Genomic DNA, 16,794 nt, shown 5'->3' on the forward strand with positions numbered 1-16,794 from the left:
TCGTTTTTTTGTGTCGTCTCCTTGTGTTCTTGTCTACTTAGTAATTTATATTTTATGTTAAATTGCATATATATATAAAGGGCATTCCTACACATAAATAATGCCTCATGCTATGAGGGACTCTATAAGTCAAAACTACCATAATGAATATGGTAGTCTTGACTTATAGAGTCCCTCATAGCATGAGATAGTTACATGTAGTAATGCCCTTTATATGAATAAATATATTTAAAGGGAATAATTATGAATTTTTCCCTTGTGAGGTTTTTGATGCTGACTACTAGATAAATTCTTATCCCATTTTTAAATTTTATGTGTGTGTGTGTGTGTGCATGTATACATATATTATAATATGTCTTTGATAGAAGTTGACACATGACTGAATAAGACAACTTCTTAGTATCAAGTCTGTGGTTGTTGTTTTTTTATACTAGATGTAACTCAGGATATTTAATTTCTTTTTCTAGTGTTATATAATAAATAAAGGTTTATTAAAATATCACAAATAATAATAGGAACTTAATTTTTTTTTGAGTGGGTAAAGTGTTGCACAGCACTGAACCCACTTTTTAGTGCAAACAGCTATACAACTGTTAGCATAACAAAAGATGAGACAACAGAAACTAAATGCACTTTGGATTTTTTTATACAAGTTTACCTTCTCCTGAAAAGAAGGTCTACTGAGAATTAGGAGTTGTTAACATACTAGTTAATCCGTAGCTAGGACCTTGACAGGTGCTTCTACCAAAGGTCAGAGTAGACATATGAACAAATAATAGCTAATAGGTGATTCCATGCACATTAAAACCTTGAAACTTGAACCAGAGCTCCACTACTGGATGCCGTTTAAAGTCATACTCAGGACATACAATATATACATGCATGCATACATACATTTATAAATACATACAAGCATGTATGCATGCATACACACATTTAAACATGTATTGGCTTCTGTCTATGCAAAATCAGATAGACAGAAACAGTATGGTACCCTGTCAGGAATTCAAAGTCCATTTGTCATACTGTCATGCTGATTCTAGTTGAGATTTAAATACTAATTAAACTTAAATGTTGAAGTGAATCGAACGGCTTTTGTGTGTTTCTTAAATGGCTTACAAACACCTTCCATGCTGCAATTGTTTTCGTTTCAGCACATGATCTCAGATCAAATCACTTGCTATGCAAGTACATCTCCGTAAATACTAATTGTTCTATATTTAATCTGTCTATAAATATCCGTTGAACGTAAATAATGTTAAATACTCATTGTTTCACACACTAATTGAATGTGTTGGTTGGTCAGTTGTGCATTTTTTACAGGAGAGCCCATCATATATATAAAGGGGTGCTGAAAAGTTCCTTGCTTTAAAGGTATTGAGAAAGGCGTTGTTGGAGGTCCAACCTTCTGAGTTCTTTTACAAAGTTTGGGAAAGCTGAAGGACTGCTGCAAAAAGTGAATCTGAGAAAGGAATATGTTGAATAAAATCATAATTAACTGATCCTCCTGGATTTTCTTTTATCCAAAACCAGGAACATTTCATATATATGTATATATATGTGTGTTTGTGTGTGTGTGTGTATTCTTTTACTTGTTTCAGTCATTTTACCATAGCCATACTGGAGCACCGCCTTTAGTTAAACAAATCAACCCCAGAACTTATTCTTTGTAAGCCTAGTACTTATTTTATCAGTCTCTTTTGCCGAACTACTAAGTGACAGGGATGTAAGCAAACCAGCATCGGTTGTCAAACAATGGTTGGGAGAGATACACACACACCACACACACACACATATATATATATATGTATATATATATATATATATATGACAGACTTCTTTCAGTTTCCCTCTACCAAAACCACTCACAAGGCTTTGGCCAACCTGAGGTTATAATTGAAAACTCTTACCTGATGTGGCACTGAACCCGGAACCATGTGGTTGATAAGCAAGCTACTTACCACACAGCCACTCCTGCGCCTGCGTATATATATATAGAGATATAGATATAGATATAAATATTCATACATACATATATATATATATATATATATATATATACACACACACACACCCACACATATATATATATATACATGCATACACATACACACAGAAATATTTATATAACGGTATAGGAATATATATGCATATACACGTATATGTATAAACAAACATATATGCATGTACGTTTTCTAATAAATATTCATGTATATGTGTGTGTGCATAAAGTGGTTGGTATTAGGAAGGGCATCCAGCCATAGAAACCATGCCAAAACAGACAAAACAGCACTCAGGCAGCTCTCCAGCTGGTCAGCTCCTCACAAACCCTCCAACCCAGCATGGAGAACAGATGACATCATCATCATCATCATCATCACCATGGTGATGGTGGTGAAAGACTCGTAATAGTCAAATTACCAGTTTGTTTCATACTGGAGGTGGAGAACCATCTCCAGCAATCATCAGAAATGGCTGAAAGGAACAGCATAGCATAGGTTCTGTCATCAGAGGACTGACAGTTTCATATCTAACTTGTGACTCTTAGGGCTATTGTGCCAAGAAATCACCCAGATCAAAGCCTTGGAAAAATATTTTGGAGTTATGTCCCTTGGATTTGGACCAAAATGAGCCACCTTGACTTCAAAAATATTTGTTGAGTGGGGTTGGAGATGGGATAAGGGCAGGATGAAGTAGAGGTGCAAGGGGAAATGAGGAAAGTGGGGAGGGTTAATTTTAAAATCATGTGTGATGATGTACATGAATGTGTGTGTGTGTATTAGCTGGCGCTGTTAGTATTGTTAATGGTGTTGTTATATATATATATATATATATATACCGGAGTAAGCACATAAATGTGAAACAAGGTGGAAAAAAAGAGTACTCAAATACCAGAGGTAGAGTAACATGCTTCATTTAAAAGCAGCAGAAATATAACAAATATAACAGCAGAAATATAACAGAGTTTCACATTATTTCTGTTCTATTTTAACAAAACTGTCTGACGAACGGGAACATGAAACTCTGAGTAACAGCTTTTGTTATATTTCAGCTGCTTTTAAATAAAGCACATATATATATATATATTAAAAAAAAGGAGGCAGTCAGAATTTTGGATAATTTTTTATTAGCGCTTTCATCTGTAAACTTAATATCTATTATTATTGGAGCAACAGAATACATGCCAACAAGTCTGGAGCAAAGTCTGGAACTGAATATAGGTTCTTGGGGAGAGAAAACAACTTCTTAATTCATACACTACAAATGATCCCAATATCTGGAGGAGGGGGAGGGGGAAGAGGAGAGGAGGAGGAGGGGCCGACAATGACGACGACTTATTTCCATAGAGCAAAAGAAACATACATGCCATGCCACTATAATAGTAAGACATTGTCTCAGAAGAGGTGTTTGACACCTCACAGATGTATTTAAATGGGAGAAAAATTATTTCAATGTGCTTTGTAAGGTAAATCATTCAATTCAAATATATATTTTGGACCCTTTTATGTAATTACATCAGAGACAAATCACACATTTGCAATATCTGTGTGCAAAATGGCAGCAAGCTGACAAAATTGTTTGCATACTGGACAAAATGCTTAGCAGCATTTTACTCTTTTACTTGTTTCAGTCATTTGACTGCAGCCATGCTGGAGCACCACCTTTAGTCGAGCAAATCGCCCCCAGGACTTATTCTTTGGAAGTCTAGTACTTATTCTATCAGTCTCTTTTGCTTAACCGCTAAGTTACGGGGACGTAAATACACCAGCATTGGTTGTCAAGAGATTTGGGGGGGACAAACATATGCACACACATACATATATATATATATATATATACGACAGGCTTCTTTCAGTTTCCATCTACCGAATCCACTCACAAGGCTTTGATCGGTCCGAGGCTATAGTAGAAAACACTTGCCCAAGGTCCTATGCAGTGGGACTGAACCCAGAACCATGTGGTTGGTAAGCAAGCTACTTACCACACAGCCACTCCTGTGCCTATTTTATTCATTTTTATGTCTTGAGTACAAATTCCACTGAGGTTAAATAAGTACTAGGTAAACTCTGGAATCGAATTATCCCTTTCACCCAAAATTACTGGTTTCATGCCAAAATTTGAAATCAATATCTCTGTGCAAAATCTTGCACATAATTCATTGTTATCTATCCATAAATGTATTCCACACAGGTGATAAATTATACCAATGCAATATCTATGCTAAAATATTCTCTCAGAATTGGGATTTAACTAATTATCAAAGTAAGAACCTCCACTATAAGGGCCTGTTCTTGTTGGGTGCCTCAATGACCTTTGAGAGCTAAGCTTCTAGTAGTGCCTCCCCTGGTTGGACAGGTCAAAGGATAGAGGCCAGACTAATCTGGACCACCTCTTTCTAGAACTAAAAATGGGTTTATGTAAGGCCAATACCCTTACCTAGTAAAAAGCAAAATTACAGAAGTGTTAACAACAATTCAAAACCAACAAAACCTGTGAGAGGAAAAGCTAGTCCTGAGTCATGAAGTGAAGAAAAGTCACCAATGGTCTATGCTTCATCGATAATGAAGGGCCCAACATTAAAAACATCGAAGTAAGAATATGGTAGAGTAATAATGGTTTCAAATTCTAACACAAAGCTAGCAATGTCCAGGAAGAGGTTAAGACAAGTACATCAACTCCAGTACTTAACTGGAACTTATTCTACTGACTGTGAAAGGATGAAAGGCAAAGTCGACCTTGGCAGAATTTGAACTCAGAACATGAAAGTGGATGAAATGCCACTAAGAATTTTGCCCAGCACAAGGCTTGAAATTTTGGGGTGGGAGCAAGTCAATTATATCAATCCTTGTATGTAAATGATACGTATTTCATTGACCAAATCCGCTCACAAGGCTTTGGACAGCCCGAGGCTATAGTAGAAGACACTTGCCCAAGGTGTAATGCAGTGGGACTGAACCCAGAACCATGTAGTTGGGAAGCAAGCTTCTTACCACACAGCCACATCTGCACCTATAAGTAGAATAATTTTTTAACATGGCGCCAACATGGATGCATTTTATGTGGCACCTGCATGGATGCTTTTTACATGACACCAGCATGGGCACTCTCTATGTGGCACCAGCACAGGTGCTTTGTATGTGGCACTGGCACAGTGATTTTAACGTGGAACAGGCACAGGTGATTTTTATGTGTCTTTATTCTGAAAACCAGGAATGGATCTAAAACTTTTAAAACTTATTCAACTCTTTGATAAAGAAAGAAGAATTATATCAATACAGGCCATTGCTATTATGCAAAAGTGTCGCAAGTCTAAAATGTTGCTTTATCAGGAAACGAAAAAATAGTTTCACCATTCCATAGCAAACTTGTTGTACTACACTTTGACAATTTTTGATATCTTGGCATCTAAAGCAGTTGGAGATACAATAGTTTGACCAAGAGAACCAGCTATTGTAAGCAAAAATATATATTCAGAAAAACACATTTGGCCAAATTTGGATATACATAATATTTAACATAATAGCAAGGAAACTGTTTTATCTTCTCGTTACTGTGGTGGAGAGCTTGCTAGGGGTACTAGGTCTGTGGGTAGACCGCTCTTACGTTACAAGGATGTTTGCAAAAGGGACATGAAGGCCTGCAACATCAATATTAGCGGTTGGGAGGCAGTTGCCGGCAACCGTGGAGACTGGCGACGTACCGTAAGAGAGGGAATACAAAGGAGTGACAGAGAGAGAGAGGAGAAATGGAAAGACAAGAAAAGACGTCAACAAGAAACTATGGCATTACAACCAGCCAGGAACAGTCTTCACTACATTTGCGGTACCTACCAGAGGGAGTGTTTGTCCAGGATAGGACTACACAGCCACAGCAGGAAATGTATCAGGACATGAAATGTAAAAGCCGGACTAGACTACTTTATGCGCAACTCCATTGTCTCCCGAGACAAAAAGGATGCCGACCAACCAACCAACTGTGGTGGGGAGGGGTATACAAATTTACCAAGATATTTCTGTGGAGGTTCATTGGTGGGAGTGGAAAGAAGTGTACAGATATATTTTTATGGAGTAGAAGTTGTTATTCTTGAAGTCGAGTGTGGGAGATAATACAAAAATTGAAACTTTGGTAAGAAAAATTATTTTCCAGAGATTTGGCTGTTATTTCTAGCATGATGAGAGACCACATTGATGCCTCCCACATTTCGTCTGCTGGTTCAACAGTACCCATGCATGCACAAATGAGTGGACAGGTTATAAAACATCTGGAAGGTTGGTATGGAGTTGAGATGAAGTGGGAGTGGGCATTCCAAAAGCTGGAAAAAAGAGTTGGGGGTGGGATTTAAAAGAATCGAAATTTAGAGAAAACAAAACAATTTTCTCCAGATATGGCTGTGATTAAGAAGTTCGCTTTGCAAACACGTGGTTTTGGGTTCAGTCCCACAGTACGGCACCTTGGGCGAGTGTCTTCTATTATAGTCCTGGGCTGACTAATGCCTTGTGAATGAATATGGTAGGCGGAAAGGGAGTGGAAGCCCATCATGCATGCGTTTGTGTGTTTGTTTATTCGACACAGTTTGATAACCGGTGCTGGTTTGTTTACATCCCCACAATGAAACAGTTCGTCAAGAGAAACCGATAGAATAGTTTGTTTTTTAATGTACTTTCAATGCAGTTCCCCAGTATGGCCGCTGTGCAATAGCTGAAACAAGTAATTGATAAAAAAAAAATTGTATTGGCATAACTACAGAAGTGTACTTCCCCGACTTTGTTGCCTCATAACTTCCAGAAAAGAGAATACTTTTTAACGAAATTTTTAACAAATACCGCTTAGATGCTGTGGATTTATAGTATATAGGGGTTTATGGGAAATAATTTTTCTGAGAGGGAGGGGAGAGGAGTTTCGGAAAATTCACACGATCCGACTTTTTTCTATTATAACTTTCAGAAAATGGGTATCTTTTTTTGCAAAATAAAAATCATAATTTTTCAATTTTTTTCTAAAGCAAATAAATGTATTAATGGGGAGAAAAATATTGAAAAGCATCAACACATTCGAGAGCGAGAAGGGTTGCCTTAGGATGTGCTAGAAACAACAGCAAATCTCCCTTAGATCACTCAGATTTCCCTCTGAAAATATTAATTTTTTTTAATGGTTTTTTTTTTTTTTACCGAAAAGGCTTCTTCTATGGTTTTGAAGTGCAAAAAAATTGGCTAAAATCGGTCCTGAGTGGAATGATGAAGTGCGGGGGCGGGGTACAAAAACTTTCAAAACTTTTTTCATCATAAGATGCCCCCACCCCATCATTTCGAAGGCTGTGGTTAAACAAGAAATGGGGAAAATCCCCGTCAAAACGGAGTTGTTCCAACTTATTTGGTCTTCTTGATCCGAAACTCTGTTTTTTCAAAACTCTTCTCACAAAAGAAATTTTCCCCACAAATTTCCTTATAATCGTAATCTATGCCGTTTGAAAAGTAATTGTATAAAATTTCATTAAAAGGTATCCATTTCCCTAAAAGTTACGAGGAGGAAAATTTGGATCGTGTGAATTTTCCGAAACTCCTCTCCCTACCCCCTCGGAACAATTCTTTCTCATAAATCCCTATATACTCTGAATTCATAGCATCTAAAGTGTATTTGCTGAAAATTTCGTTAAAAGGTATCCATTTTTCTGGAAGTTATGAGGCAAGAAAGTGTTATGCCATTGTATCCCAAACCCTCATACATAGAATTTAAGAACTTAAAACAAAACAGTAATTCGGAAAAAATGAAAAGCAAATTTGAAAAGCTGTTCTGGGAGAGCAAAATCGTCATATTAGTTGTTGAAAACAAAGATGCGAAGAAATTTTTAAAAACAAAAAAACTAGGGGTGCATAGAGGATGTGTTCGACAGGTCCACCAAAACTGTATTAGTTTAATTACCTTACAATTAATTACTTTATTGCTTTCAATTAAATGCAGTTTTCCCTGTAACTTTTTTCTACTCGAAACTGTGACTACAGGTTTTTGTAGGGTTTTTTTCACTATAGCAACATCGCCCAAAAGATCCTTTAACTTAAACAACACAACAATATAAAAATAAACAACAAAAGCGAAATTCCAAACAATCCGACACGAAACAATTTAGGAACGAACAACGAAATTCTAAGCAACCCGACACCATCACTCTCCCCCAGATCAACACCGCCACCGTCGCCACTACCGTCACAACCATCACCATCGTTACTATCGTCCTCGCCGCCACTACTACAACCACCTCCGCCGCCGCCGTTACAACAACCACTACAAGTACTACAACTACCGCCACTACTATTATTACCACCTCAAAATATCTCTGGTGACAAACATACTGACCGCAACACACCACCAATAAAAGAAAAAAGATCTTCCGCGGCTGCCGAAATAGTTTGATCCCAGTAAAAATTTGACAGAGCAATATTGGCACATTAATATTTTTTTTTTAAATCGCAATAAATAAATAAATGAATGAATAAAAGCATATATAAAGTCGCGCAATATTTCGCAAAATTTTAAAAATCACAATCGGAAAAAAATTTCGTACAACTAACCGATAGGGATTATATTTGCATATGCAATTAACCGGTCGATTTTTTATAATCATTTCATGTTAATTTTTCATTTTTTTTTTTTGTCTCGAAAAGTAATTATCCAGTATGCAATTAAGCGGAATCAACTACATTATCCAAAAATACCAGCGAAAAAAAAATTATAACTATCATAAAAAAACAAGAGCCTATAGCTAAGATATGATTTATAATAATTTATCCCAGGAACATCTAGTTCCTACATAGTCTAAAAACTATTCCTGTTCGTGTTGCTGCCTATTGATTTTTTTTTTTACCATCTTATATTTCGTAATTTAAAAAAAAAATGTAATTAAAATTTTGTTTTCACACATTGTGTTATATTATTTCTGTTGAAATATTTCAGCTACGAAAGTAAAGCTGTTAGTTTGGTCAATTACTTATGTTGGATATTCAGTCTGTTAATGTCTTTCAGTAAGATAATAACTAGATCTGTGCTGTCTGTTAATGTCCTCATATTCTACATCTGTCACACCTACTTTACACATTAAATAGTGAAGAAACATAGAAAACAGTAAGTTCTATAAATATATATCTCTACTCATTACCAACCTTAAGTGTATTGTGTTGTATTTAATTAATATAAACCTATTTAATTAACTATTTGTGCCGATTTTCTTTACGTTCACATTCTTCGAATAACTTATAAATCTGTGTTATTTAATAAGTTTCTTTCTGGCTTTTTGATTTTATTCTACTTCTTTATATGTCTGTTCCGAAATAATATTATGATTATTACGTTTAAATATTTGTTGACGTTTCAAATAAAGGAGAAAATATAAAATAGTTTTTTTTTTTCTTTTCACTTTGTTATTCCTCTAATATTTTAATTTCCTAGTTGTCTTTAATACTAGTGACCAAGCTGTCTTCCTTCGTGGGTATTACCTTTTTTTCTTAATTATACAAAACACGGTTATCTTTATTGTGTAGTACCAGATTAGCCCTGATCAAATTGGCGATGACCATCTCATCTTTTATTCTGACAGTATATCTAGGACTAAATTATTTATAGTGTCATATTTTTTTTTTTTAATGTGACGTGATTTGGTTGCTATTTTTAGCAGGCTGCACGATCAAGCGTTGGCTTGAACACTTGGTTAAATTATTTACTTCAGTGAGTATCTTGTCATTCATGTATACGATATTTCTTCGATTAAGTACATAGAAACAGGTGGACAAAATACTTAGAGCCAATATGGAATATGCCAACACTGCTGGATCCCCAATCTCTACAGAAGAAACCATAACAAAATACATAAAACTCGCGAGACTATGAGGTCGCGCGACATGCTAGAAATCACAACTAAATATCTCTCAACTCACAGCATCTTTAAAAATGTATGTATATTGGACAATACAGTTCAAGATAGATTTTTAAAAAAAAACGAGGTGGTTGCAACCAGAATGCCTTTCTGATTGATCATAGATCTGCTCAACCAAGGGCAAAGAACACATAACTGAGCACTTTGGATCATCATAGACGAACTACTCAACAAAGGTGCTCAAAATGAAAAGCCCACCCGCAAGTGTGAATTACATTCTTTGTTTCTGAAACGATCTTCCACCCTCTCAATCCCTGCCACTACATGCACAAGCACCCAAGGATGCTGTTATAACACCATCCTCAAGATGCTCTCTCCCTCTCAGTTCAGATGAACTGCAAAATTGTATAACAAAAAGTTGCTGAACTATATGCAGCCAGAACTCAAGAAGGTCTTACAAAGAAACTAAAATGAGTTCAGAGAAAAAATGACTTTACTGTAAGATAGATATAAGTCTGTGATTCTCAACTGGGATCTATATGGCTCCTGAGGGTCCATGCAACAAAATAGTAAATTGGGGATCCACAATAGTATTTTAAGGACTCTTGAAAAATTTTTGCTTTAGATTGTTGCCTGGGCCGCTGACTGGCTCCCGTGCCGGTGGCCTGTAAAAAGCACCATTCGAGCATTATCATTGCCAGCGTCACCTTACTGGCACATGAAAAACAATATTTGAGCGTGGTCTTTGCCAGACTGGCTCCCATGCAGGTGGCACGTAAAAAACACCTTTTGAGCGTCGCCAGTACTGCCTGACTGGCCCTCGTGCCGGTGGCATGTAAAAGCACCCACTACACTTTTGGAGTGGTTGGCGTTAGGAAGGGCATCCAGCTGTAGAAACTTTGCCAGATCAGATTAGAGCCTGAAACAGCCTTCTGGCTCACCAGTCCTCAGTCAAACCGTCCAACCCATATCAGCATGGAAAATGGACGTTAAACGATGATGATGTATGTGTTGGTTTCTTTCTCTAACATTTTACGTAGTTCAACCTACACTAGTTAATGTATGAACAACAAAATAGGAATTTTGAAGGAAGTTTCTATAAAACTAGTTTTTAAACATCGAATGGCTGTGGGGATCCACCAGGGTAAAATAGTAATCAAAGGGACCCATAGATAAAAAATGGTTGAGAACCCCTGGTCTAGGCAATCACAAGAACCACTGAGGGAATCATGGCTAAAAATCTGTAAGTACTTATTCTGTCCACTGAGGCAAACTGGAACAAATTCTTCTACTTACACATAGTGTACTTCGAAAAGAGTGATAAGAGTAGTAATGAAGCTCCACAAGAAATAAAGTTCACTCTCCTGTTGGAGACAGCATCTTCTTTGATATCAGTGCAGTTTTTTACAAATTGATGTACTTGCACTGTTCTTATTTATCATCTATCTGGATTACATCCATCACACTTTGACAGGATTAAAGAACTCAGCTTCACTTGAACAAGATTCATCTCCCCTTATCACTCGTCTCTACAATAACAGATGCAGATTATGGTAATGATATTGCTCTCTTTGCAGACATCTTCTTTGAAGCTACCACTCTTCTACATAACCTTGCAAAAATGGCTGAATATGTTGGTCCATATCTCAATGCCTCAAAGATTGAATATATCTGCTAGAATCAAGGTGCAAGTGTGGCTGTTTGGATGAAGATTGCTTCCCAACCACATTGTTTCAGGCTTAGTGCCACTGTTTGGCTCCTTGGACAAGTGTCTTCTACAATAGCGCTGAGCCAACTAAAGCCTTGTGAGTGGATTTGGTTAACGGAAACTGAAAGAAGCTCATCATATATCTGGGTGGTTGTATGTATGTATGTGTGTGTGTGTGTCTGTGTCTGTGTATTACTGTCTCCTTCCTTTGACATCACATAATAATTGTAAGCAAATGCCACCATGATTTCCAATCTTCCATGTAAACATATTCGTCAAGGGGAAACAGGTGAGGGTTGGAGACAGGAAAGGCATCCAGCTGTAGAAAATCCACCTCAACTAATTCTGTCTGACCCCTCGCAAGCATGGTACAGTAGATGTTAAAACATTACCATGATGATGATGAACCAAGAGAGCTAAATAATCACAATCACAAAAAATCCATTAAAATCTATAAACATTGCATCTATGGGAAAGGGCGTAGAAATTGTTCTCTTTCAGATGATAAAAAGGATTTTTTTGTTTTATTACTTTTTTTGTCTGGATATCATTGGTATCTAGTGATCCTCTGCTGTGCCACTATAGATCCTTAGTGTCTCCAACCACACGGTTCTAGGCACATTCCCACTGCATGTCACCTTGGGCAAGTGTCTTCTACTATAGCCTCGGGCTGACCAAAGCCTTGTGAGTGGATTTGGTAGATGGAAACTGAAACAAGCCCTTCATAGATGTGTACATATATATATATATATATATATATGTATGTATGTATGTATGTGTGGGTATATGTTTGTGTGTCTGTGTTTGTCCCCCAACATTGCTTGACAACCGATGGTGGTGTGTTTATGCCCCCGTAACTTAGCGGTTCAGCAAAAGAGACCAATAGAATAAATACTAGGCTTCCAAAGAATAAGTCCTGGGTTCGATTTGCTTGACTAAAGGCAGTGCTCCAGCATGGCTGCAGTCAAATGACTGAAACAAATAATAGTAAAAGTAAAGTAAAGCAAGTAAATAACCTAAAGGCAAGACTTGATGTCATTTAAACTCATTTATTACAAGTTGTTCTCTTAATTCGTCTTCGGTCAATTCACCTGTGGTGAGTGAGTTTGTGACACTGCAGTTTGTGACACTGCCAGGTCAATTCATTGCTAATATTCAAATCAGAATTTTCTTAAATGTTGCTTAACCCTTTAGCATTCAGATTTTTTAGTCAAAAGTAGTACTAATTTATTCTTTATTCACATTGTTTTAAATTAATAATATATTATCTTGTGGTTTTGAGATTTTGATGATGTGATCGTATATTTTTATAATGACATTGTAGGGTAGGTGTGAGAGGCCAGATCTGACTGGTTTGAACATAAAACAGGTAGAATGTTTGGGCCAGTTTAAATCCTAATGGGTTAAACAAGGTATTGAACTGATGTTGAGGAATACAAATTTTCTAGTGATATCAAGATGTGAAAAAGTGACAAAAATTAAAATGTAATATCTAAAACATACAGTTGAAAGAACTAAAAAGCATAATCTTTATTTTCATAAAATTTCTATTTTGTTTTTATCCTGTTTCATTCCTTTATTTTATTGACCACAGTAAAAATGACATGTATAGAATATAGATGGTTATATAAACTGAAAATTAGATTTACCTAAACTTATACATCCATTGTATGGTTAGGCTTCCTGGCTTTTACCTAGGTTGGTGTTCAATTCTTGGCATGGGAATGCATTATTTACAGGCACAGGTGTGACATCACATAATAAAAGGAATCTTTTAACAATTATCAAACCTGCCATATTCATCTCCAAAATGAAGATGAGTAATCCTTGTGGCAGTCTTGATAGTTGTTAAGAGATTCCTCATTACATGAAACCATTGGTAGCCTTGTTAACACATACACACACATATTCCAGGAGGTGACAAATTCAAAGAAGCTATGTCCATAACATTGTACCTTTTCTCTGTATTTTATCACCTGTTTACTGTTTTAAGATGTAATATTTCTAGTCAAGTCTCCTCTCCACAACAACCTTTTTTATTACTGTTTTATTACTCCTTATATCTTATACTGTTTTACTATTTCAGAGAATTTGTCACCAATGATATATTAATGAAGACTGACATTATCAGCAAGACCATGTGACATTGATTACATAACCTTGAAGTAATTTATGTATTTATAAAAGAAAGGAATTACATTTGCAGTTAATGAACCACAGGCAACAATATGGAGGAGACATTGAGGAGTGAGGGTCAGGCTCACGTTGAAATAAAATCTGAGAATAAAGATATATCTCATGAGACAAAGTTAGATGTAGCAAAACAGTTCTACACCTGTGATGTGTGTTTACTAATATTCTCTGATGTTGAAAGTTTGACTACTCACAAACTTACCCACACAGATAAAAAGACACATCACTGTGATATCTGTGCCAAAGTATTCTCCGACAGTTCAAAATTAACTCGTCATAAATGTACTCACACAAGAGTGAAGCCATATTGCTGCGATGTCTGCGGCAAAACATTCTCTCGCAACGATAATCTGACACGTCATAAATATATACACTCAGGCAAAAAACCGAGCCGCTGTGAAGTCTGTGGTAAAACATTTTACACAATTGAAAATTTGACTGCTCATAAACGTATTCATACTGAGGAGAAGCCATACTCTTGTAATATCTGTGGTGAGAAGTTTCGTGAAAGTAAAGTATTAAGTTCTCATAAACGTATTCATATAGATGAGAAACCGTACCACTGTGATGTGTGTGGTAAAAAGTTCTCTCAAAATGGCTATTTAAATTATCATAAACTCATTCACACGGGAGAGAAACCATACCACTGTGCTATCTGTAGCAAAGCATTTTCTCGGAATGATTATTTAAAGCGTCACCTACGTATTCATACTGGGATAAAGCCATATGAATGTGATATCTGTGGTAAAAGATTCTCCGGAAGTGGACATCTGACATGTCATAAACGTACACACACAGGTAAGAAACCATACCAATGTGATGTCTGTGGTAAATCGTTCTCAGCCAGTGGAAATTTATCTTGTCATAAGCGCATTCATTCAGAGGAGAAGCCATACAAATGTGATGTCTGTGATAAATCATTCTCTCAAAGTGGACATTTAAGTAATCACCGAAATATTCACACAGGAGAGAGACCATACCAGTGTGATGTCTGTGGGAAAACCTTCTCAGTAAGTGGAGATTTGTCTCGTCATAAACGCATTCACAGTGGTATAAAACCTTACCAATGTGATATCTGTGGTCGAGCATTTTACGAAATGAAATCATTAATTAGCCATAAATATAATCATATGGATGAGAAACCGTTCAGCTGTGATATCTGTTTTAAAACTTTCTCTCAGAATACTTATTTGAAACGTCACAAGCGCATTCACACAGCTGTAAAAACTCGTGATTCTGGCATGTCCAATAAAGAGCTCGCTGCAAGTGAAAATCTAACTTCTCGTGATTATATTTTCACTAGTGAGAAATTGCACCAGTGTGATATCTGTGGTAAAATATTTTCACAAAAGAGATATTTAGTTAGTCACAGAGATATTCATACATGTGATAAACCATATCATTGTAATGTATGTGGTAAATCATTCTCTCAGAACGAGTATTTGACTCTTCACCAACGCATACACATAGAAAGGCCATATCCATGTGAAACTTGTGGTAAAACATTTTCTACAACTAAAATTCTAACCCGTCATAAACGTATCCATACTGGAGAAAAACCATACCATTGTGATATATGTAGTAAGTCATTCTCTCGAAACGAATATTTGACACTTCACAAACGTATTCACACAGGAGAAAAACCATATTCTTGTGATATTTGTGGTAAAGCATTCTCTGCAAAAAAAATCTTAACACGTCATAAAATGTATTCACACAACAGAGAAACCATGCTATTGTGATATCTGCAGTAAACAATCCTCATATAAAAACTACTTAAAATATTTATCAGTATTTACACACTGGAGTAACCATAGTGTGTGTTAAATATTGGAGGTGGATCAAATATCTTTTGTAACATAATACTTGTCATTTTTGCAGTACATTGAGGCTGTAATTGTCATCCCCGCTGAAGTACAATGATATAGTAATCATGTTGTTAACCAAATAAGGTAAATTATGTAGCAAGCTTTAGTTAAGTGTATGTAAAAGTGATCTCGTCTTACTGTAAGGAGAACCTACTGATCTAATTATTAAATGAGTGTAGCATAACTAAATTTAGCTTTTCCTACCTCACATCCGGTTTGGTTTAGTACCACCCCTTAGATTTGGACATGGAGGCATTTGAGAAAGCTCAGTCTGCTGCATACATTTAGATAAAGCCAACAATTGTCTTTTTATGACAATTATTAATAAAAAATGTTCTTGATCATCAAGCAAGTGGATGGGCAAAAAACTAACACCTTAAATATGTCGCTTTACGTCTTTCACTAAACAAAGCCTCTAACCTCAAAACTCCCTGTGCTGCATAGACAAGGAACATTGCCCACAAGTCTTGTAAGTTTTTATCAACTTTAACCCTCTAGCAATTAAATTGTTCGTATTCAGCCAAAATATTTTTCCTGTTTTATATTCAAACTGGCCAGAACAAGCCTCTCACAACTGCCCTCCAGTGTTAGTCTAAAAATATAGTCATAATCAAAATCTCAAGACTACAAGATAATGCAGGATAAATTCTATACAATTTGAATAAATAAGCATTACATCATCATCATCATCGTTTAACGTCTGTTTTCCGCGCTAGCATGGGTTGGACGGTTCGACCGGGGTCTGGGAAGCCAGGGGCTGCACCAGGCTCCAGTCTGATCTGGCAGTGTTTCTACAGTTGGATGCCCTTCCTAAAGCCAACCACTCCGCGAGTGTAGTGGGTGCTTTTTACGTGCCACCTGCACAGGTGCCAGGCGAGTCTGGCATCAGCCACGATCAGTTGGTGCTTTTAACGTGCCACCGGCACGGAAGCCAGCCAAGGCGGCGCTGGCATCGGCCACGTTCGGATGGTGCTTTTTATGTGCCACCGGCACAGAAGCCAGTCGAGGTGGCGCTGGCATCGGCCACGTTCGGATGGTGCTTTTTATGTGCCACCGGCACAGAAGCCAATTGAGGCGGTGCTGGCATCAGCCACTAGAATAATCTGAATACTAAGGGGTTAACACTACCTCGGGTTATTTTCTATAAAAAAAACAGTAAA

General features: G+C 36.7%; 1 protein-coding gene across 1 annotated transcript; it reads left to right on the forward strand.

Moving 5' to 3' along the window:
* The first annotated feature begins 8,977 nt into the window (after positions 1–8,977).
* Positions 8,978–15,815, forward strand: LOC115214270 (zinc finger protein 665-like). The gene is made up of 2 exons (XM_029783415.2): positions 8,978–9,117; positions 13,660–15,815. The coding sequence occupies exon 2, from the start codon at positions 13,802–13,804 to the stop codon at positions 15,506–15,508; it is 1,707 nt and encodes a 568-aa protein (XP_029639275.1). The 5' UTR covers positions 8,978–9,117; positions 13,660–13,801; the 3' UTR covers positions 15,509–15,815.
* Positions 15,816–16,794: the final 979 nt, after the last annotated feature.

The sequence above is a fragment of the Octopus sinensis genome, linkage group LG7 (genome assembly GCF_006345805.1).
Source record: "Octopus sinensis linkage group LG7, ASM634580v1, whole genome shotgun sequence".
Classification (NCBI taxonomy): domain Eukaryota; kingdom Metazoa; phylum Mollusca; class Cephalopoda; order Octopoda; family Octopodidae; genus Octopus; species Octopus sinensis.